Below are 24,578 nucleotides of genomic sequence, written 5' to 3'. Positions count from 1 at the left end.
AGAGCCCGTGCTCCACAACAAGAGAAGCCACTGCAATGAGAAGCCCGCACACCGCAACAAAGAGTAGCCCCTGCTCGCAATGCAGCGAAAAAATAAAATAAATAAATAAATTTAAAAATCTTGTTTCTCTCAAAATCATAGTTTGCTTCCAAAAATATATTGATATATTCTAAACTATCTAATAAGATCTTTACTTAGTGTCACATTTATTTTACAAAGGGTCGATGCTTATTTTAGTGATGATTTGTCATTAAAATTATGTCAAAATGTCTTAAAATGTTGAAACTGTAAACAAACTCATAACACACACAGAGCTAATTATGGATCCCATCTGTTTATTTTTACAAAGCTTTTTTTTTAAAGACCATGGCATTGTCTGCTTATGATAAGCTTCAAGATTATTATAATGACTAAGTCCTGTCCTTCAGTTAGTGTAGTTGAAGATGGGAAGACAGTTCATTTGTTCATTGACCTTTTCCCGTGTCAGAGTGTATGAAATATGACATGTCATGATAAAGACACTATTGTGAAGTGCATTTAGAACATGCGTAATTTTTATGAGAAAAGAAATTGGTATCAAAGCAGCAGATGTGGCCAAAGTTTAATATAAATTTTCAAAACGTATTCAAGGTTTTACATGACAGATTATCTACTCTTTACCAGTGCCAAAGTGGCTTTATTTTAGCTCAGTTAAGTTTAGGATCTTGTAAGCAGTCGATCAGATTTTTAAGGATGTGTATGTCTGTTAGTATTCCTGTATGTCTCTGCATGGTTTTGTATATGTGTATCCCGTGTGGTAGTGTGGAAGGCCAGGGATCCCCATGACAGCATCAGCCAAAGTAGTTACCAGCAGTTTGCTGAGAGAGCAGTGATTTCACTGGCTCAGTTTTGTTACTGTGCATGCTAAGCACTCCCCACATAGGTCTGGAGGGAAAACAACCTGCAGGACCCATCTGCTCGTTTCTGCTATGCTGCCTTGATGTAAGAGTACGCTAGTCTGGTTGCTTGTCAGGACAGGTTAGTGAAAGCATGCAAGTGGGTGAAACTCAGGAGAGATTAGTGCTTTGGAAAATCATAAGCTGCCTCTATAGATGGCATGCTAAGTGTAGCAGAATAGGTTGATGATCAGCCACATTGAGGATTGTATCTAAATATGTAATTTTCAGGTAAGAATTAGTTTCAAAATTAAAAGTGTTAAACATTGTTGGACCACATCTAAATAAAAACTGGGAAAAGTAGTACAGATAGTTTACAAATAATTCTGGGGTGTCATTTTTCTTACCCAGCTTTGTACTATATGGTGTTGATTCTTTAATTTTATTCTCTTAGATCGTTTTTAAGTCAAATATGGGGACTTCCTTGGTGGCCCAGTGGGTAAGACCACCAATCCAGTGCGTTCCCAGTGCACGGGGCCCGGATTTGATCCCTGGTCTGGGAACTAGATCCTGCATGTGTGCCACAACTAAGAAGTATGCATGCCCCAGCTAAAGGTCCCGCGTGCCACAACTAAGACCCAGTGCAGCCGAAAAATAAAATAAAATAAAAAAATTTTAAAATAGTCAAATATGATTGAATATTAAATATAATTAACCTATTTTACCCAGAAATTATTGACATTGTTCTTGCTTATTTCTGTTTATTTACCTTTTCCTACAACTGTTGACTGGCACATCTTGGCCTTGCAGGTTGAGCATCCTGTCACAGAATGCATTACTGGCCTGGACCTAGTCCAAGAAATGATCCGTGTTGCCAAGGGTTACCCTCTCAGGCACAAACAAGCTGATATTCCCATCAACGGCTGGGCAGTTGAATGTCGGGTTTATGCCGAGGTAAAATGAATGATGTTGGGAGGAAGGATGGTGGTTGTGTCCTGAGTTATGGGACCACATATAGCTAAACAACAAGGTAAACTTAGGGTTTTATACCTTGTGTCAAGGATTTGATTATGTAATCCAGAAATGAACCAGAAAAAAAGGTTAGATCGTTTTAACGTAACTCAAAATAGTTTTAAAGGATTGCGTTTAATTAATTTTCATGTGTTTTTTTCTGGTTGGAGGAATAGCTACTAATCAGTTTAAGGAGAAAGAAAGCATTAGTTAAATATTGTGCTTGAATGGACCATGGTTTTTGTTTTTGCTTATTTTCAAACCACAATCGAAATGAAAAGGGGCATTTGTTTCTGTGTGTGTTTGTGTGTGTGTGTTTGTGTTTTAGAGAGCTACCTTAGTTACACATCAGTTGTTAATTCAGTGTTTAAATTTTTTCCAACAGTTTTTTCCCTAATAATTTTATCTCTTATGATTATGTAAAAATAACAACTAAAATTTAAATTGCAAAGCTTCAATTCATAGTTTTAATTATGGATTTAACTCAAAAACTCTCAGTTTAATACTTTATTATAATTAATCAGATAAAGCAGTCAACATCTGAAAATGCTTTTTTTCAAATGGTTAAAACAAAAATGCAAGGAAACATTTATACCATCTTTTACTTTTAGACATCGAAGCCTACCTGTAAAATAAAAAACAAATTAGTAGTATCTGTGTTTAAAAATTCTGGAAGTTTTTTTGAAATTTTTTTAAGGATCTTGAGAAATATCTGTGGCTTGGTTATATTATATTTTAAGTGGTATTCTTTTCTTTCCTATTGTTATAACACTGAACTTACTATTTATTCTGATCTAAGATATTTACAAATGGAGCATATATCTAGTCACACATGCAAAGTTACTTTTCAGGTCTTTGTTTGAAGAACTAAAATGCTCAAATTTTACCATATGTGAGCTGTTTTGAGAATAAGAAAAACAAATATCTTTAGTGCACTACATTTGTTGTTCTGAACTTGAGTATGTTTTGATGTATCTCCTAGGTTATTTTATTTTTGCCCAAGGCATTCTAAGAAGATTTATAGAAAGTTGGAATTTTACCAATTTCAATAAAGTATGATCAAGGTCAGGCTAAATTCTGGTTACAGTTCTGTTTGATTTTTAAATACATTTCTAAGTTGTCTAGAGTGAGGATAAGACAGTAATATTCTGAAATCTGTGATTTGGTAAATAGGCCTATAAATACTTCTTCATTGTATAAATATTTAACCTTACTTGTGCTGATTTATATTTCAAAGACTGTGCTTCCTGTCCTTTGAACTTTCAGGACCCCTACAAGTCTTTTGGTTTACCGTCTATTGGGAGATTGTCTCAGTACCAAGAACCACTGCATCTACCTGGTGTAAGTCATTAAGCTGTAATATCAAGTGAGGGGTTAAAAATCTTGATTTATGTCACACTTTTATGTTAAAGCATGTCAACACCAAAGGGTGTAAATTGGATGACAAGTGAAATTCATGGGGAATCACAGTTTTTTGTTTTTTCATATTTTGTACTGTATGATGTTCAGGAAAGTCAGAATTCACCTAACAGGGGAAGTCTGGAGACATCTGACTTCTAAATAAATGATAGTTTACAGTGTTCCCAATTCTTCTGAAAATCGTAATGAAGAAGATTCATAGAATCCTAAGAATGGGAAATGACATTTCTGTGTTACAATTTAATCTTTTCAATAAATCTAATCCTGCTTCCCTGTATAGTCAGATGTCAAGAAATCAAGCACAAAATCAGCTCGTTAATCTAAATGGATTAAGGAAAACAAAATGTACCTGTTTCTATTAAGTGTCAAAGACTTTAAGAAGTGCATATTATGTACACCAGTTAAAGAAAAGTGAGCACTGTCCACTGTATCTGTACTTCTTCTGTGTTTAATAGCTGTTCTTTAAATAATTTGTGTTGCATAAAAAGAACAAGGACGTACCCTTTATCTTAATCAAGGTAATAAGTGCATATATATATGACATTATGTTAGCTAGTGGATGACAAGGCTGTACCATCTGTGTATATGATCATTCAGTTTGATTACTGGCATGAAGATGGTGAAAGATTACAGGAAGAATTCTAAATTTGAAGATGTTATTGGATATATGATTTATTTCACTTTTTAAATTGTTTTTGCCCATGTGCTTTCTAAAGGGACTTGACCCTTTCTAGGCTCAGAGACTCCATGCTGTGTTCAAAGCCTGAAGGCAGAAGAAAAATTGTAAAGATTTAACAGGCATTATGTGACATTAAATAGCAGATGAGAAAACAAGTATCATAGGGACATATCTAAACATTTTTTTAATCAAACAAAAAAGTATTAAATAAGAATTCATAATGATCACTCTAGTTGTTAGAAGTTTTCACCATGTTGTAATAGCTAACAGGATGTCAAACATTTTGCCCTCGCAAGTTTTTGCAATTTGCAATTTTCAAACGTGAGACCTGTTGAAAGTACAAGTGATAATGGACAAACTGTACCCCCTACAGTCTTTGTCCCACCAAATCTTTCTTCAATTAATGCTGCAGCAGGAGCTTTATGTAATAACATTTGCAGTTGTGAGCCATCCATAGAAAGAAAAAACAATTAAAATGCCTTAAATGTTCTGCTTACTGCTGTTATTTGCTTGTGTGAATGTTGCATGTCAGCTAAATGGACCAAGGAATAGATAAAGTGATTGGGTGCGGGAGAGTGCACACTAAGCTTTGTCTATCATTATTGCTGGGAGCAATCAAATTGATGTCAGCAGGACAGTAGATGCGCTGACAGCTGTAATTATGTATCTCCATGGTGATCACTTTTGGCCTGTCATGGAGGCCCATGAGTCCCCTCCCTTGGAAGCATTTAATCAGATTGGGCTGTCACTTGTCAGGTAGACATGGCGGGCTGGGAGTTGTGCTGAGGGGGAGAGGTGAATCAAGAATGAAGGGTGGGAGCTGGCTGATAGTTTCACAGGGTCCACTGTGTGAAGAAAGACATTTAAATTATGCCCGAGGTTTCCGAGCAATGGTTTGAGACTCATACACAGGTGCTTGGGTGGTGGTGGTGGTAGTTTTTCTTCCTTGCCTTCTTAAACTAGATTAGTTTTAACTCAGGAGACCCTTTGCAGCTCTTAACTGTTTTTGATCACAGGAATACATACTTCAGAGTTAACTTCTGGTTTGTGTTTTTCACATTCTTCTCTAAGCCTCCTATTAGCTTATGTGGCAAAGATGAAGATTTTCTTACCTTTGATCACTGTATTTTGTAAATTTGTTACTTTCAGACTGCAATTTTTTTTCTGCTTAGAAATTTGGTTACAATTCCACTTGACTTTATTCTTAAAGCTTTTAGTGCAAAAGCTAAAATATATTTTTTGGTATAGGCTTTGTTTCAGTGGAGGAATGGAGACTTAATTTTAATTCATTTGTTAGACATTTTTTTGAATTCTGATTATCATTTGGAAAAAGCTGCATAGACAGCAAATTGTAAGTCAGTTTTTCATGCTTTGTTACAGTTTTAAATTGGAAATGTTGATTTGCTTATAGAAAGATATGTGTTGATTATATTTAATACATCTTTATTTTACCGTATATATTTTTAAATTAAAATGACATACCGTCTGTGATGATAATTTTATTAAACAACAAAGACATAGTTATATCTAAGAGCCCTAGGTAACTTAACTTTTAGGGTGGTGTTATTCAAGGTAACTAAAGTTTTAAGTTACTATAGGAGAATGTAAAAAAATATTCTTTATTGTCTGTTATTTTACTAGTGGGTTGAACATCAAAGTTCCACACTAGCTTTGTAGCAGTTTATGTAGCATATGTTTTAAGTCAGAAGTTTTAGAACTTGTACCAATCTCAGTTTTAAACACAGCTTTAGCAAGCATGCTATGGTTTTAAATAATACATGGTGGTAAAATTAGCTCTTTAACTTTTTGCTACTACAATTTAAAAAATGCAAGTTCAGAGATGTCTTTTCTGTTATGTAACTTGATCACCAGTTGTCATTTTGGGGCAATTTAAATGTGTCTAGGAGGTAGATTATGATATTATTGCTTTCACAGCTGCCCCATTAATTCTTTTCTAGTTTTTATAAACACTGAATTTCATAGAACTTCAGTTGATGTCCTGAAGTGTGTTTTCAGAAAATAGAAAGCCAAATATGTGTTTTAAGTGCACTGAATGATTTTCATTTAGAATGAAGATTTTCATATATGAATATGAATGCAAATATAAATATCCATATTTTTTCATGAGTTATTTGCAAATACAGAAATAAAAGCATTCTGGGTATGTGACAATGTTATCTTCTAAAACCTTACAAAGAGAATAACAGTAGTATGATTTTTTTTTTTAAGAGAATGAAACTGTGGCTTATCTTTTGATGTCATCGTATAATAAAGCCATCATCGAACCCTCATGTGGATATCCTAGACAAGAGGTTCTACATGTGGTCCCTTGATAATTGCCTAAATTAAAATATTAAAGGCCTAACAGCCGCTGTGATGACCTTTTTCTGCCTTGCTGCAGACAGATGAGCTGCTGTTTATTAGGAAGGCTTCTTCCCACAGGTGAAGAGCTATGTGAGCTTTGCTCTTCTCTTCCCACCCCTTTACCATGTTGGGCATCAAAGTCCTGCTGTTCTAGCAGCTTCCATTACATTCTTCTATCCTCAAACCCCCTAGGACATGCTGGACTATCTTAACTATTTTGATTAGCTTTTAAATACTTCAGATTCCAAAACTTAAGCACAATAATTTAACAAATATTTCATCCTCAGCAACTGCTCATTTTAAAGTTTTACATGGCTAACCTCTGTGCCTTACTGCTGGTATCAAACAGGGAGATGAAAACAAGAATCAGCGATGTACTAACTAACTTGTTGGCTGGTTAACAGCAATCAGGTTTTTCAAAAGAATATTTTGAACTTGTGCTATTTTTTTTTCCCCCGTGAAAATCACAAAATCAGAACTCTAATTGGGGCTGTGTCCTTACAAAGGAAAGCCATGAGAAAAGCTGTATAAACATTAAAGTCTCGGGGGACTAACAGTAACAGAAAAAAACTCACATTTTACAGTTGAGAGGGTGAGGCAAAAAAGGAAAGTGTTACAGACGTGAAAGCCACAGGACCAGTGTTCCTATGGAGCTGATGAGCAGAGCTCCCAGGTCCTGCTGCATGGCTTGACTGGGGTCCGCACTGGAACTCTCGGAAGAGTAGAGTGGGGAGTGTGATTAGAAGGGGCATCGTTCATGCTCTCCTTCAGTTGGAAGGCACCATCAAATAGCTACAAACACAGCCCACGAAAGTGATGTATAAAGTTTTGTTTGTTTGTTTGTGTTTTTTTTTGCTCTTTCTTGGTTCCTTCATTTAGTGGGAGAACAAAAAAATATGTGTTGTACTGTATAATAATAGATCAAGATAGTTTGGTCTCTCTATATTTTTAGATTGTTATTCTACTTACTGGAAGCTGAAATGTTATTTGAGATTGAAATTATCCATCTGCTTCATGGAAATTAAATTTGTTGTTAGAAAGATAGCTTCACAATATGAACTTTCTTTTCTTTTCTTTCTTCCTCCCAGGTCCGGGTTGATAGTGGCATCCAACCAGGAAGTGATATTAGCATTTATTATGATCCAATGATTTCAAAAGTTAGTTCGACTTCTTAATGGTTTCTTTCAGTTTTCTTCTCAAGAGAAAATGGACATATATAATTGAAAAGTCTGGGAAAAGAAAAAGTCTGGAATGGGTACTTTATCTGAATCATGTGCTATAATTAAACAAATAATGATGGCCACTGATGGAAAAGTGAAAACTGAGCAGCTTTTCTTTCTCTTAAGAGAAATTTCGACATTATGTTAGTTGGCAACACTCCCTCCTCCCCAGTGAAATCACCCCATCACCCCAGTCACCACAGTAACAAGCTTAGCTAACCAGTGGCACCAACCCAGTCCACTGCAGGGAGGAGTTACGTTGCTTTCTGGCCAGTGAACATTGTCCAAGATGAAAGTATGAATGCAGGTGATGTCAAGGAGTTGAGGTGATAGGCTGTGTTTGTTAAAGGACTTTTCACCTGTTCAGTTTTTATGAATTACTAATTACTTATGTAGATTTAATATAATTAAATTTTGTGTAAGACTATAAGATGTCTTTTTGCTCCCTTTTTGAAATTTGACTTTCCAGAATATATTAACCAGTCTACTTAAAATTTTAGATCTTTTGACATTTTCAAATCTTATGATCTTATAAAGTGTAAAATTCTTACTATAGTGGTTGAAACTGGATTTTATTTAGAATATCCTATTTTTTCTAAAGTGATAGACCCGTATTGAAGGATGACTTCTTTACTAAAACCCCTATTTCTTTTTCCTTTTCTTTCTTTTTTTTTTTTTTTTGACCATGACGAGTGGCTTGCGGGACCTTAGGTTTCCTGACTAGGGACTGAACCCAGGCCCCAGCAGTGAAAGCTCGGAGTCCTAACCATTGGACCGCCAGGGAATTCCCAACTCCTATTTCTTAAGATTTTTCTTTCTTCCAAGTGTACTTTTTTATGTAGTTGTAGTAAATAACCCACTTCTTCATTTTTCTTTTTTCACTTAAGTTTTTATACTAATATTGTTAAAGTGAACTTTAGGTATTTTGTTTGTTAGAGAAATATTATTTAATTAAAAAATAAAAAATACAATAAAATATTATAGATATAGGGTTCCATTTTTAGATGAATACATTTCTGTTCAGAAAAATGGTCTGCAAATTAATTTTCAACCTGGCTTGATATTGAACAGCTAATTAAATGTACCAAAAAATTGGAAACTATAGATTGACTAACATAGTAACCAGAAAAATATTTTACGAATAGTTCTTATTGCTAATTTATAAAAGCTCTAACACATATAAATAGGCACAAAATCATATAGAACAGTAAGATCTTTCTGTTTTTCCAATATAAGAACCCTTTGCTTCTGGGCTATATTATGTGTAAAATTAGCTATTCAGGGCGTCATACTTGAAGGGAGAGAAAAAACAAATCTTGCCTAATCCTCCACTATCCCAGATGTTTATATCCCATCCTAAATGTTCACAATTTTGATATCTTTCGTCTTAAATTTTTATATGCTTGGTTTTGTTACATTTTGGTTTACCTCAAATAGCTCTTTTCTGTGATAGTGAAATCTCGGAGAAAAGTCTGAAATAGCTTGATTCTAATATTTGTTTACTTAAAAAAAATCTTAATTGACATAGTTTGTACTAAAAACTGAACCACTGTGAAATTTCAAAATATTTTCTGGAAATCTGTTATGAAATATTTTAATTTTTACTAGGATGAAATGTTTGACTTACAGATAGATAGATTGATCTATATCTGTATAAACTGCTTTGTTTGTTTGCTTGCTTTTAGCTAATCACATATGGTTCTGATAGAAGGGAAGCACTGAAAAGAATGGAAGATGCACTGGATAATTATGTTATTCGAGGTAAAAACAAACATTTGAGGTTATGTTATTATACATTGAGTCCAGGTCTAGAAAACAGCTTGAAGATTTATTAGAGAATTCGCTAGAACATTTGCTTACTATGAGTTTAAATAGAAATAAAAGCTTGAATTAAACTGACATACTAATTAAGAATAGGTATTTAATTTTCTGTAGCAATCATATACTTTCCATATACATCTGAAATTAAGTTATTTAATTAAACTTACGATTGATGACTTTTCCTGGATGCGCATTTAGTATTTTATAGACTCTTCATTCTGGAGTCTTTTATTGTCTAGTGCAGCTTGACAGCCAGTTTGCTATATTATTGTCTTTGTGTTTTTGTTTGTATAGTTTTGAAGTTTGAAACTTAAAAATGTATGGAGATTTAAACCATAGTGACCCACTTTTGACTACTTTGAGAGTAGAGGGAATGGCTCTTTGCTTCTTTGAATTAGAGCAAACTATAAAATATTTTCTAGCAAATGCAATTCTCTTACCTCACGTACATACAGGATAATTCTAACGTGTAACAAAGTGTGATCCTACAAGCCTTTAGGCTGTGTAGTGATAATGGTATTAGGAGGAGCCATTAAATTTAAATAATTAAAGTTATACTTATTTCCCTTAAGGAGTGAATTACAGTATAAATTTTATTAGCAACTTTCATTAGTAATGAAAAGATCATTTTACTTTAGCCCAACATAAATTAACATCAGCTTCAGAATAATGGAGTTTAATATCAAATTTAAAGTGTGAAATATAAGTTCACTTTGAATTGTGAATGAATAGTGTGGGTCTAAGAACATCCGTAAGAAAGACTGGCTGTATAGTTTGGCTCTTTTCTGGCTCACTAAATATAGCAGTGAGGCTGAGAGGCTATATTTTGGAGGCTGAAAGGGTGGGACGGTGGTGGAGTATGACTACCCAGCCTGTTTCAAGCCCACATGGAGCTATTCTGCAATTTCAAAAAGCCTCCTTTTGAGTGGATACAGCCCGTAGGTCGAAAGTCTTGACAAGTGACTGCAACTTCGTGAGAATTAGAAAAAGTGCTCTGTTCTCTGGATGTCTCCAGCCCTGAGACAGGGAGCCCAGCTTAGCAATGGAGCATGTCAAACCCTTACTTTGCCCCTTTGACCAACTTCCTTTGTGCAGTGAACAGTTTGGACAATAGCGGCCCAGGACAATTTAGTGACTCTATTTTTACACATCTACCTTGCCCTGCTAATTTTCATCTGTTGGTAGATAAGTCATGCAATCCTCACTTGTCGTCATGTTTTCTCTTCCAGCTTTTCTTTTGTTAGGTCAGGAGAACTTTCTTCCCTCCCTTCCCTTTTACTGTCACCCTCTTTTCTTCCCATCTGTTAATTAGTGATGGTGATTGTATCTAATCTCATGTGCTAGTGATTCACCTCCATCCACGAAAGGAAAGCTTTCAAGTGAACCTAGGTGTAATTTTAAGAAGTACCATTAACATCCAGAGCCTCTTAGAATTTGAAAATTTCCCTTCACATTCTTTCTGGCTATTTCTCTAGCTCCTTTTTAGCCTTAACGGTAGAGTATTTTCTGGTTTTATAACTCTGCTGTGTTCTACCATAAGCAGCAGATGCATATTTTAGCTGTACATTGGTTAAGTAGGCCTTGAGAGGTTTATTGCCCTACGGAAATAATATTGCCACAAAATTATTCTTGTGCATGTTTGGAACACACATCTAATTCGTGTGTGTGTGTGTGTGTGTGTGTGTGTGTGTGTGCGCGCGCGCGCTTAACTATACATACATACGTAGACATAAACAAGGCACTTGGCAAGATTATTCCCAGAGGCTTTTAAAGTATTTGTAAGAGTTTTCTATATGTTCCCCCTGCCGCCCCCACCCTATCATTGAATTTTTTATTGTGGTTGTTGAATTATTAGTTGGTGGTTAATTTAGGTTTCATTCTAATGAGCTTGAATGGTAAATTCATGAATCTGAGATAGTCAATCTGAGTAAGAATATTTTGTCGTGTCATATCTCTATTAAACTTTGATTTGGTATAACATAGTGGCATGGCATATGGGCAGTTTGTCAAAATATTAAATTAGCATTGGTTCCACCTAAAAGTTTTTCTTCTACTGTGTCTGGCTTCTGAAAGGAATATTCTTTTATATTTACAGAATACACCTTTTTTTTTGTGTGTGATACGCGGGCCTCTCACTGTTGTGGCCTCTCCCGTTGCAGAGCACAGGCTCCAGATGTGCAGGCTCAGTGGCCATGGCTCACGGGCCTAGCCGCTCCGCAGCATGTGGGATCTTCCCGGACTGGGGTACGAACCCATGTCCCCTGCATCGGCAGGCAGACTCTCAACCACTGCGCCACCAGGGAAGCCCCATATATATATATTTTTAAATGAACATGTTTTCCACTAATTTACTTATTATACTTTATGTATAAGTACACAAGTTACTATATTTTTTAATTCAGTGACTTAAATACAAAGTAGGCTTGCTATTATTCTCCTAACTTTAAATGTATCACGTGTAAAGCAAGATATATTTTACTAAAAAAAAAAAAAAGATATATTTTACTGTGCAGATAGATTTTTCCAGGCTTGGTCTGAAATTTCTACCTTTCATTTACTGTGATAGAATAGAAAGAAATCAGACAGGCCTGGATTCATATCCTGTCCTGGATGCCATTTAGTAACTATGTGTCTCTGAATCTCACACTCCACATTTAAGAGATAGAGTGCGAGTCTCTGCCTTATAAATTAGTGGTGAGGATTAAATGAGGTTCGGTATGTAGAAGGGCTTGGCAACAGTACTGCCTTGTAGAGTTCAGTAACCTTAGTTCCCATCTTCTTTTCTCCCTCTCTCATTACAGTTGCAAAACCACAGGTTTAAAACCTGTATGTCATAAATCATGATCAGTCAGTTGGTGTTATGTGAAATTTATTAAACCATGGATAAGCCATATTGAGAGCCCATTTTAGGCCATTCCCAGTACTGTATGCTGAGTTATATGGTTTCATTGCCCCCTGTTCTACTGCTTATTCAAAGCATTTACCATAACTGTAATTAAAGCATTAGTTGTTTAATTAATTGCTAAATGTTGGATTATCCCTTAAGAGTATTAGGTACATGAGGGCAGTGATGGTGTTTATCTTGTTTATTTGTGTATTACTGGTGCTTAGCAGTTCCTGATACATGGTAGGTGATTAATAAATATTTGTTGAATGAGTGAATGAATGAGTGAGAGATACTATCTTTATTTCAAAGAGTTTCTAGTATACTTGGTATGGAAAATACATAAGATAAGTGTAATATAAATTCATAGGTGCCATAATAGTGGAGTGAAAAAGTAGAGTGGGAATTCAGAGGTGGAGAGGGTATCTTTCTTTTCACACCTCTCCCTTTTTGTCCTTTGAAAGTAATGTGAGTACTGCTTTAGGACTCATAGGTAACTCTTTTGAGAATATTTTACTTGTGCTTCCTTAAAACGACTCCTCAGAGGAGCAGTATTTTTAAAAAGACTGGTAACTTACCGTGTTGGTGAAGTAAAGGTGATGGGCACACTCAGGCATCTCTGAAGTATGACCTACTGCTGTCTTCTGGGAAAGTAAACTGGCACTAGGTGTTAAAAGTACATGTCCTTTCACCTAGCTGTTCAGTTTTTGGGAATCTACCCTATAGTGTTAAAAGACTGAATTGTGAGATGCTGTTTACAAGGACATTTACAAAAGCCTTGTTTGTAGTAGCCAAAATTCTGACCAGCCGCAGTGTCCACCAAATGGACATATCTTCATTATAAAATACTGTGCAGCTGTGACTTGAAGTCATGTCTGTATGTATTATTAAAGTAGAAAAGCAGTTTGGAGAGTAATGCAAGCTTTTAGTTAAAACCTTCTTGTCCTAAAATATTTTTAGTTATGTTTGGATGAGCACAGAGAAAGACGTGGATATATACACATCATATTGAAATATATATTATTTTTTTAGCCCAAAAGCAGGAGGTGGTTCTTGATACATAGCCCCCAGACTTTTAAATTTTAGGCACTTTCAAACCTAGAGAAAAGATGAATGGATAGTACTTTGCACATTGGTACACGCTTCATCTAGATGAATTGTTAAACTTTTCTACATTTGCTTTTTTACTCCATCTCTTCCTTTCTTTGTCTTCTCCCTCCCCTTCACCCTTCTCTCCTGTTTTTTCCCCTGAACTATTTGACAGAAAGTTTCAGACGTTATGACATGTCACTCCTAAATACTTCAGAATGCATCTTAAGGGTAAGATTATGTTCCTCCAAAACCACAATACCATTATCTCACCAAAGGAAATTAGCAGCAATCTCATCTAATGTACTGTCCATACTGGAATTTCCTCAGTTGTTCCCCACAGTGTGTTTTTTACCTGCTTTTTAGCCCCAGCATGGTCCAATCAAAGTTTATATTGGTTATGTCTCTTTATTTTCTTGCCCTCTTTGTATGTCTTAACATTAACTCTTCAGAAGAGTCAGGGGCAGTTGACATGTAGAATGTCTTACATTCTAGATTGGAAGTTTCAGTATTGGCCCAGAGAAGGCACTTGGGAAATAAGCTGGAAAGATGGGGATTGCTGTTGGAAAGTGATGTATTTTGAATTGGTGATTTTGAAAGTGGTGCAGTTACTGAACACTAGGTGATTTCAGGGTGTGATTATGGGACCAGGTGGCTAAAGTGGAAGAACAGATTACTTGACATGAGATCCTAAGAACAGAGCCGAGATAATGTTGTGTGGATCATCCACATGGGTGGTATGAGTTAGGAGCAGAGGGAAGGTCATGAGTTGGGTAACATAAATTCTTTAGAGAGTATTGCACTGTGGCAAGGATGTTGATAGATGACAGAGAATTGGAGAAGGTTTTCCTGACCAGAGAAAATAAACCTCAAGGAAACAGAAGTTTTTCCAAGGATTAGAAGAGGTAATGTTTTGTAAGTGGCAGTGAGGGTTGCTGGAGAAGTGAGGTCCTTGAGGACGTTGAGTATTTCAGTTGAGGGAAGGAGGTGAGTGGAATGTCCCATGAAGATGCCGGCTCTGTGGTAGACCCAACTGATCATGGAGCGCGCTCTCAGAAGGTATTGTGGAAAGGCCTGGAAAAGAGGGAGCAGGTGTTTGGGGAGGGAGGAGGTAGTTGAGTTATCTGAGGTTCCCAGGATGGGCAGGGAAGCTTGTACTTCCTGTAATGGATGCAGAGTCCCTGAAGTAACGGCAGTGAGCACTTGGGCTCAGAAAAGTGGTCTCAAAGGCATTCTGAGGGGGCTGGGTCTGTACACTGCATCTAGTTAACTTTTGAGTCTGTTTATTTTCCTCTGGCCCTGTAGTCCCAAGCCAACACTATCTATATCATGGATGAGTGCAGTAGCTTCCTGATTGGGTTCTCTACAAGTACTCTTTACCGCATCAATCCATTCTTCAGTATGCACAGAATAATCTTTCTAAAGTACAAAGCCAGTGATCACTTCCCTGCTTTAGTGTCCTCCCATTGCCTCTGCATGGACTCTGCAGTCTGATTTATAGCACTTTCTCTCAGGCCCCCTTTTTTCCTGCTTGATTGTTGTCTTCATTTACTGGTATGCACTATCTTCTTTCCACCTGAAGACATTTCATAGTTAAGCTAGTCTAAGCAGTTGTGACGGTGAGAATCAAAAATACAGTGACCTAAGAAAGACACAGTTTAATTTCTCTTCGATGTAACAGTTGAGAAAGGGGTTGTCAACGGCCAGTAGGGTGACTCACACATTCACAGCAGATGGTTTTCATTTTGGGGCCCAAAGTGGCTGCTTTCATGCCCGTCATCCAGCCTCAGCAGGAAGAGAGCAGGGACAGGGGAGTTCACGCTCACTGTTTTTCAGGGCATAACCTAGAAAGCACCCTTTATTTCTGCTCTTGTCCTATTGGTGGTTAGTCTAGGTGGTCATACCTAGATGCTCGGAAAATGGGAGATGTAGTTGATACAAGGTGGCCATATCCTCAGGTAGAGTGTAGCATTTCTCTTATTAAAGGAAGGAAAGGAAAATAGATATTGGCAGACAACTAGGAGAAATGAGAATATATACATGTATCTGCTCATTTTTGGAAGCACACACATGTACACAAGACCAGAACTAATAAGATGACATACCTGTAGGAGGTGGAGGGACGATCTGGTGGAAATGATTGGGGGATGGGAAGCAGTACATGGGCTGAAAGGGAAAGACTTCTTTGATTATACATTTTTGTATATTTCTGACTTTTAGATCCATTTTAATATTTTAAAATAAATAAATAAAATCATTAATGTTCTGGTGGAAAAAACTCAAAATGGAATACAAACAGATGGATGGGACTGTATGAATAATACAGTCATGCTGAAGGAGGGGGACAAAAAAAGCTAATCTAAATAACTTTTAATAGTATTTTTACTGGATACCCTCAAGGCAGAGATAAAATATGTATAAACAAATATTAAACTCTACTTAGTAGGTTTGTTTTTCCTAGTTCATCAGTTAGCAGTTCTGAAACCAGTTTATGTATATTCTGGGACTGAGGAAATAAACACATGTATGGTGGATAAGAAGAGCCAAGTTTCTCACTGTCAGAGAAAGGAGTTACAGGTATGGGAATGGAAAAGTGTGGAATGAACCCCATGGTGTTGAATTGGAAGTTCAGTGTGAATTCATACTTCTTAACCTAGATTGAAAGATAAATATATAACTATATGTTACCGCATTTGTAATTGTGTGTGTGTACATACATACACATGCCCTCTAGCTGAGGATTTCTCAGCTGCAGCACCACTGACGTCTGGGGTAGACACACCTTTGCTGCGGGGAGTGCTGTCCTGTCCTGTACATTGTAGGGTGTTTAGCAATACCCTTGGCCTCTACCCAGTAAATGACAGCAGCATCGCCTCAGTTGTGACAACCACATACTTCCAGACATTGCTGTATGTCCCCTGAGGGGACAGTCATGCCAAATGATTGAGAACTGCTGTCCTGCTGAGAGGTCATAGCAGCACTGACACCCAGAGCAAGGAGCACACCAAGCACCCAGGTCTTGTTTTCTGAATACCATCCCCCCATAAATGGAACCTGCACTCCTTGACAAAATGGCTCCTTTCAGGAAGAGTATAAGATGAGCCTGAAAGATATTATATAAGAATGTAATCAAGTGTTCAAAAAATGGTGATGTGTCAAAAAGACACAGGAACCAGCTTTCAGGGGCTTCCGCTGGCCAATCTGGGAAAGACCTCAGCAACAAAATGAATAGTGCTAGCAGTAGATTAAAACCCATGAAATAAAATATAAGTCCATGAGTTTATACTGATACAGATAGGTAAGAAAGATAGATGAGGGTGGAGCTCACAGCTCTTCCTTACAGTAGATTTTAAACTAACAAGTGTAGAAAAATCAGTACTTGGCAAACACCAAATTGTTTGGGTAAGAATCATCAATGATTGATGCTAAAATTAGTGGATGAAAGTATGATGAGAGACAGGTATTTGCTTAGTTTCATAATATCACCTCAGGTGATAACTAATTAATTACAATGGGACAAATAGTACCTTTAAAATGGAGAAACCTAGCAACCTACCCAAATGATTAAAATTAATGTCACTGGTAATGGGACAAATCAATATCATGCACCTCTTGATATGATGCACTGAAAAGTACACATTCTTTCTGTGATATTCTTGCCAAAAAATATGTAACATGAATATAATCACGAGGAAACAGACAAACCAAACTGAAAAAAAGTGTACAATATAAATGGGTTGTACTCTTGAAAAGGTCAAAAAACAAAAAAAAGGATCAATTTATCTACATCAAAGGAAACTAAGGACACATGACAACTAAATGCAACGTGTGATCCTGGATTAGTTCCTGGACCAGAAAAAAAGTTTTCCTTTTGTAGTAAAGGTCATAAATAGGACAACTGGTGAAATTTGAATAAGGTCTGTAGACTAGATAATGATACTACTATCAGTGTTAATTTTTTGATCTGGTCATTGTACTGCGATTACAGAAGAGACTCTACTTGGTTTTAGGAAATGTACACTGAAGTATTTAGAGGTAAAGTACATCTTATCTGCAACTTACCTTCAAATGTTTAAGAAAAAAATTGTGTGTGTGTATACATAAAAAGAGAGAGAAAGAGACAATGAATGACAAAGCAAGTAAATGTGGTCAGATAATAACATTTGGAGAATCTGGGTAAAGGACATACAGTAACTCTTTGTACTATTTTTGTGAATTTTCTATAATTTTGAAAATACTCCAAAATGAAAAGTTTTAAAAAAATAAGTGAAGAGGAGCACGTGCTCCCCTCCTCCCAAAGCTAACATTCAAGGAATAAAAACAGAAGCATTTGTGATTTGTAGTTAAATATCATTCATCTGACTAATTCTAAAGGATAGAGGGGTTAAAAAATTGTTTTATGAAGAACAGAAAGTGGACAGTTTACTGTTTAGTTTGATAACTGTTTAGTTGTTCAAATGATTTTTTCTTTTTTCCCGAGCTGATTGTGAGCTTTTGTTAAGATAAAGATTCTTTAGAGCAAAAATGTAATTTGGTTAAAGTTAATTTCTGAGTCCCCATGAAATACGCAGTGGCTTTTGGCCTCTGTTTGATCCTGGCAGTGTGTGCAGCTAATGTCTGGCCAGTGTTTTGGAACCAGCAGGCAGTCAGGAGAAAGCTGCTCCTAGGGGTCCTCTCTTCTGTGGCTTGGTCGTGATTTCCCATACAGATGGGACCTCATGAACTTTGGCAGAGGTCATCCTCAATTCCCAGTCCAAGTCTCAGAGTCATAATTTTTGTGAGTATGTGATTAATAATATCGTAAAAGTTATAAACTAAGCCTGAGAGTACCTCTACTATCTGCTTATTGTTTGAACAAGATCAGTTTATATAATAGCATTGTCTTAACTGAAACATGGAAAGTAAACTAAATACAAAATGGTAACTTTCAGATATGTAGGATATCTTAGTTCAATGCTTTTTATCATTTATCTGATCTTTTGAGCTTTTAGATATAAAATAATTTTTGATTATTCCCTTATTTGACTTTAGAATTAATATTCAGTAGTTTTTGGAGCAGTCAGTTGAGGGATCTAGATTTTGGTTGTCTGCCATTAGCTATTGTTTTACCTTACAATCCTTAGGAAAAAATAATAGATAATGACTAGTAATATATAATATTGCATAGTAATATGTAATATTTTACTCAGAGAACGTTAAAGGGAAAATACTCTTGTGTATTAATTTTATTCCTGAAACACTATTTAGCAAGGTAAAAGCCTATATTTTCATGCTGTATTTACTATTCAAGTAGAAAGATTTTTAAAAGTCCATGCTTCATTTGTGTGCTTGAGCAGCTCTGTTCTTTGATGTCCAAAATGTAAATTAATATTTGCTTATGATTCTTTTGAGTTACATTTTCTAAAATCACCTCTTTTTCAACTTTGAATATGGAATTAAAGTAGAACATCATTTATCCTGTAAAACTGCATGCATTAAAATTTTTTGGATGTCATGGTCATGAATTGATCACTGGCATCAGAAAATAATCTTATTTTTGTTCAAATTATCATTAACTATTTCTGAAAGTTATGTTGTATTTTACTGAAGACAGAGTCTGATGCCAACTATTCTGGCATTGGCCACACAGAGAGCAAGGCAATTTATACCAGCATTAGGCTGTAACAGGAAAGCCAGTAGAGTTTAAATACAGAATATGGTGCATGTAAAGAGAACAGTATTATTTTTATTTAACTGGAGGAAGAAAGGACAGAAATCCTGAGGGTTAGAGTGCCTTTCTAAGTTATTTACTGTTTATGCAAAAAAGCTTATAAATTGAAACACTCTGAATCGTTAATTTGTACATAAGAACATTGTATTTTGGAAATAAAATTGTAGCCACACCTTGATCTTCTAACATTCATCCTGTCCAGTCTCTCCTTTAGGATCTTATTTTTTTCCAAAACTTTAGTTATTATATACAGATAATTCACACATTGCTGGATTTGTCTTGCATTTCTGTGTTTCACATTCTGTTCTGGATTTCTTCATGTGAATGTCCACCTCCATGACCCCTATATTCTGATGTATACACATTCTAATCTGCATGCTAGTCTGAACTCTAATCATTTAGACATTATCAGTCTCATCTCACAGGCATCTCTAATTTAACTTGCTAAAGATGCATCAGGTTTTTATCCTTTCAACCTTTTCCTTTTCTGTAAATACTATTTCCAGTGTTGTTGCAGAGCCAGAAGTTCGGGTGTTGACACTTGACTCACCTCCCCCATCCTTATGTCCACTGAATCACCAAGCCCTGTTTGCCTCCCAAATATCTTTCAACTCTGGCTGCTTTTCTCCTTCTGTATTGTCCACTCCCTAGCTGTGGTCTGAGGCCTGACCATTTTCAGCTTGTCTCCTGCAGTTGTCAGCTTGCTTCTTCCCATCTTCGGTCTTGACTCTTCCCAATCCCTTTTGCAGTAGCAGCCAGAGATTCCTGGAATGCACAAATCTAGTCATGTCTACCCGGTTTCAACCACTCTGGGTGCTCTCAAGGTAAAGTGAAATATTTGCATGGCTGTCAGACCCTGAATGCCCCTGTTTGACTTTTCCGGTGCACCGTTCTCTTTGCTCATACACTTTGGCCATGGTGTCCTTCTTTCAATCCTCTTCATAGAAATACCTGGTGGTATCCACTTACTTTTTACCACAATGAAAGGTCTTAGATACTTTAAGTTCCTCCCTAATATTACCCATCTTTGTGTCCTTCTGCATCTTTCTCTATTTTCTTTCCCAGCCAGGAAAGTTTGTGTAAGTCACAAATACTTTCCTCTTCCTGGAACAACACATCTGTCATTTACTATGCATATAAATCTCTCTGGCGAGTTATAACTCTTTTCTTCTTCTAAAGTGGTTTAGTTTTGTCTGTTTGTAAAACATATGACAGAGGGATTCATTTCCCTTTTATAGCCTGAACTCTTTTCAAGGAATATTCTATTTAAATTCTTGCCTACCTGGTTTGTCTTTCTAAGCATCCTAACACTTTGCTTTTAATTAATTGCTCTTCATTTTTGTCTATCAAAATATCACCTATAATATAGGCAAATGTCAAATTTTTGCAATGATTTGTTAGATATATTGATGCAGTCAGAAGTTTTTATGCCTTTCAGTAATTCCTCTTAGAAATATACATAATTACAAAAGTCCTTCAAGATGTTAGTCATTGAATATGGGCCAAGTCATTATCCACAAAGCAAGGTTGGGATAACTGTGCATTTCTCCTGGGCATGTGCTGTGAAAGATATTTATTAGATCATTGTCTAGGATAACTTCTCCCATGGAATATTTGTGTAGCTAAAGGAATAGCATTAAAATTTGAATTTTGGAACTTTCTCTAAATGTTTTGAAGTAGTTTGAATAGATTGAAAATTGGCTTTTATAAAATTTTAGACATGTAATATCTTCTGAGTCAGGAAGAGAGTTGCTCAGAATTTTTCATATGGTTGCTAGTATGGTCTAGTACAAAGGGATGCATAGAAAAATACCTGGAAGGCTGTATTAACTTGTTAACATTTGTTGGCTCAGAGATAGGAAGTCATATCAAAAAGTATGACCTTCTCCCCCATATGTACACATTAGGGTACAGGGTAACTGCTGTAACAAAGATTCTTAAATCCAGTGGTATAAATGCGATAGAAATTTATTCACTTCTCCCTTAATGGTCTGGCTGGTCCGTGCTGATGGGGTGAGTTAGTTTCCTGTGCTCATTTCAGGAGATACACACACATCTGTCTCTTCCCCCTCTGCTCATCCCCACACTTACCCTGTTGCTCCTCTTCATCTGCATTGCCAAAGCTGAGTTCCTGCTGTATCAGGAAGCCCTTAGGAAAAGGGAAGGAAAAGAAGTTCTGGCAGCTCTTTTTTTCATGTAAATGGGGCTGGAGTCGGATACAACACTTTAACTGTAGTCTCTTGTCTAGAAATTGGTTTGTCATGTCTAGCTATAAGATAGATGGGGAAATGGAGTCTGTGTCTGGATGGTCTTTTGTTCAGCTAAAATTCTATTGTGGAAAAAATAAAAAGCAAATTTTAGAGGAAACCTGCAGCCTGTCACAATATACTTCTGTATTAAAAATTTTTTTTTTTACCTATATTACTGTTGTAACTTATATTGTACTAAACATCAGATGAATGATTCAGTCTCTTTGGATCACAATTTTCTTATTTTTGTCTCCTTTTGCCTTGTAATATTCTTATTCTATAACTGGTTACTGAAAGTTCCCCCAAAGCATGTATACCATACTGTTTGCTTTCGTGTTCCTTCCTGTGATATCTAACTCCTGCATGAGTAGTAGGTGTGGAGAAAATGTTGAGAGAGAGAGAGAGAGAGATTAATCTGCTCAGAACATCAGCATTGTTAAAACTTCGCAGCAGATGTGGCAGACTTTTGGTAAAGGGCCAGAGAATAAATATCTTAGACTTTGTGGGTCACATGGTCTCTGTTGCAACTACTGGGCTCTACTGTTTAGCATGAAGACAACCGTATATAAACACTGCTGGGTTTCAATAAAACCTTATTTACGATTTGACCTGCAAGCCATAGTTCGCTGATCCTTCCTTGCCTTATAGGATGGATACACCCTCCAGATGGAAATAGTGGTAAGCTTAAATTTGTGGAGCTGCATTCTTACAGAGTGTTAACTAGAAGGTAGGTAGGTAGGTCAGTGCTGAGGCTTAGGATGCTGTACAGCTTCTGTCTGATGTTTGTTTATTACATGTTGTCTTCTGTTCTATATTTACTCTCATATAAAAGGATAATAATGAGCACAATAATAATTTACCTTTTTGAGTGCCTGGCATTGTGTTAAACATTATTTCATTTGTACCTCATGACAAATTATACTAACTAGACTGGTGATAATAAATCACCATTTCACAAATGAGGAAACTAAAACTTCGAGAGTTTAAATAGCTTACTCAAGGTGAGAGGTAGATCAGGTACTTGAACCTGAGTGATTCTTTGCTTACTTTGTAATTATTCTTGTATAAGTGAGGATTCTATAAGACTTGAATCAGATCAAGAACAAGCAAGAACAGAATCAGGCTTTCTAGGTTTGTTACGAAGTATAGTGGTACAAATTAGAACTATGCAAGAGTGGGTTAAAGAATTGGAAGGAATTAGCCAACCTCTCTGTTTACTTCAACTTCAGCTCTCTTATGCTCCAGTCACCCTTCTAGTGGACACCTACTCTAATTCCTGCTTTCCCTGGTTTTGAGATGCCTCTTTGCTTTACCTTTTACTCCTATTTAATATCTTTGTAATCTACCCCCTTCATAAAGTCTTTCTATATCACAGAATCCTCCTCATACCATTCATATCCCTCTTGTGGTAGTTACCTATTTAAACTTTACTTTGGAATAGTCATTGTGTACTAGGCTCAGTTTTTCCTACTTGATCACAGGCTTTTTTCTTCTTCTCGTCCTCTTTGTCCTCTCCCTTTCCCTCCTCCCCTCCCGTCCCACCGCCCCTGCCCCCCGCCCCCTGCCCCAGCCCCCCTTCTCCTTTTCTACTTATTTTGAAGTACACTTGACATATAATAAACTCATATTTAAAGTATTCAATTTGATGAGCTTTGACATATGCATGTATACACCTGTGAAACCATCACCACAATCAAAATACTGAACATTTTTGTCATCTCCCAAAGTTTCCTCATGGCCTTTGCCTGTCCACCCTCTCTCCGACCCTGTCCTAATGCAGCCACATGATCCACTTTCTGTAGGTTGCATTCAGTATGCATTGTTTTTGGTCTTGCTTCTTTAATTCAGCATAATATTTTGAGATTCATCCTTGTTATGTGTATTGGGGGACCCACTTCCTTTTATTGCTGAGTAGATTTCCATTATATGGACAAACCACATTTTGTTAATCCATTCACTGTTGATGGACATTTAGATTGTTTCCAGTTTTTGACTTTGCAAATAAAGCTGCTAACCTCTGTGTGTGTTTGTATAGGCATGTGCTTTTATTTTAACATGGGTAAATACTTAGGAGTGAATTGTCTGAATCGTATGGTGAGTGTATGTTTAACTTTTAAAGAAACTGCCAGACAGTCCAAAGTGGAAGTAAACTGTAAAATCTACCAATTTATTCCCTGTCACCCACACAGGTGGTGACAGTTCCACTTGTTCCACATTCTCGCCGACACTTAGTATTATCTGTCTTTTAACCTTTAACCACTTAAATTGGTGTTTGGGTATATCCCATTGTATCTCTTTGACGGTGATGTTGAATGTCTTTTCCTGTGCTTACTGGCCATTTGTATATATTTTGTGAAATGTCTCCTTAGATCTTTTGCCTATCTTTTCTCACCTGGTTTGCTTGTCATCTTATTTTTATATTGTTAGCATTCTTTATATATACCAGATAGAAGTTCTTTATTTGAGATATGTGTTGTGAATATTTTCTCTGTGGCTTGCCATTTCATTTTCTTAATTACATCCTTTGAAGAGCAGACTTTTAAATTTTGATGGAGTATAATTTGTTGATATTCTTTTTATGGTTCATGGGTTTTGTGTACTATCTAAGAATCTGTTCCCTACCTCAGGGTAACAGATTTTTCTCCTGATTTCCTTCTATAAGTCTTATAGTTTTAGTTTTGTGACCCAATTTGAGTCAATTTTTATGTATGCTGTGAATTAGGGTTGAGGTTCACTTTCCAAATGTGTATCTAGTAGCTCTAACATTTATTGAAAATACATTGATTTTCCCACTGAATTTCTTAAATTTGCATTCAGAGTTTTATTGCTGCCTCAAGTTCAGACATTTTTTGTTGTCAGTTGAAATCAAGGAGGTGAGTAATCTTGCATGGTTTTTTGCTAGGCCATAGGACACTGATGATAAAATTCTCCAGATAATAGGAATTAGATTTTTAACAGACTCATTGTTTTTAATTCAGCCTGTTATTTTATTTTTAGGTGTTACACATAATATTGCATTACTTCGAGAGGTGATAATCAACTCACGCTTTGTAAAAGGAGACATCAACACTAAATTTCTTTCTGATGTGTATCCTGATGGCTTTAAAGGTTTGTATATATTGAAGTATTTTAGTGTATTAAAGTTATTTTTTATACTTTATTGCAGTGTATACTTTATTCTGAAATTAGGGCCTTGGGCCTATATTGTACTTGATTTATTGATATACTTAGAGTATCCTAGACTATAGACATTCATG

At 36.2% G+C, this 24,578-nt stretch overlaps 1 protein-coding gene across 3 annotated transcripts in view; it reads left to right on the top strand.

The window, feature by feature from the left end:
* The window catches only part of PCCA (propionyl-CoA carboxylase subunit alpha), a 352,118-nt gene that overhangs the window by 170,027 nt on the left and 157,513 nt on the right, over nucleotides 1–24,578 (top strand). For all 3 annotated transcript variants that reach the window (XM_022576840.3, XM_089899400.1, XM_089899401.1), the window contains exons 13-17: nucleotides 1,686–1,829; nucleotides 3,153–3,227; nucleotides 7,437–7,505; nucleotides 9,254–9,329; nucleotides 24,319–24,429. In XM_022576840.3, the coding sequence (XP_022432548.1) occupies nucleotides 1,686–1,829; nucleotides 3,153–3,227; nucleotides 7,437–7,505; nucleotides 9,254–9,329; nucleotides 24,319–24,429 (475 nt within the window). The remainder of the gene's footprint in view (nucleotides 1–1,685; nucleotides 1,830–3,152; nucleotides 3,228–7,436; nucleotides 7,506–9,253; nucleotides 9,330–24,318; nucleotides 24,430–24,578) is intronic.

Source organism: Delphinapterus leucas, chromosome 18 (genome assembly GCF_059928025.1).
Source record: "Delphinapterus leucas isolate spDelLeu-1000000601 "Yukka" chromosome 18, BTC_Dleu_Yukka2, whole genome shotgun sequence".
In the NCBI taxonomy this organism is placed as follows: domain Eukaryota; kingdom Metazoa; phylum Chordata; class Mammalia; order Artiodactyla; family Monodontidae; genus Delphinapterus; species Delphinapterus leucas.
This window is presented reverse-complemented; position numbering and strand designations above follow the sequence as displayed.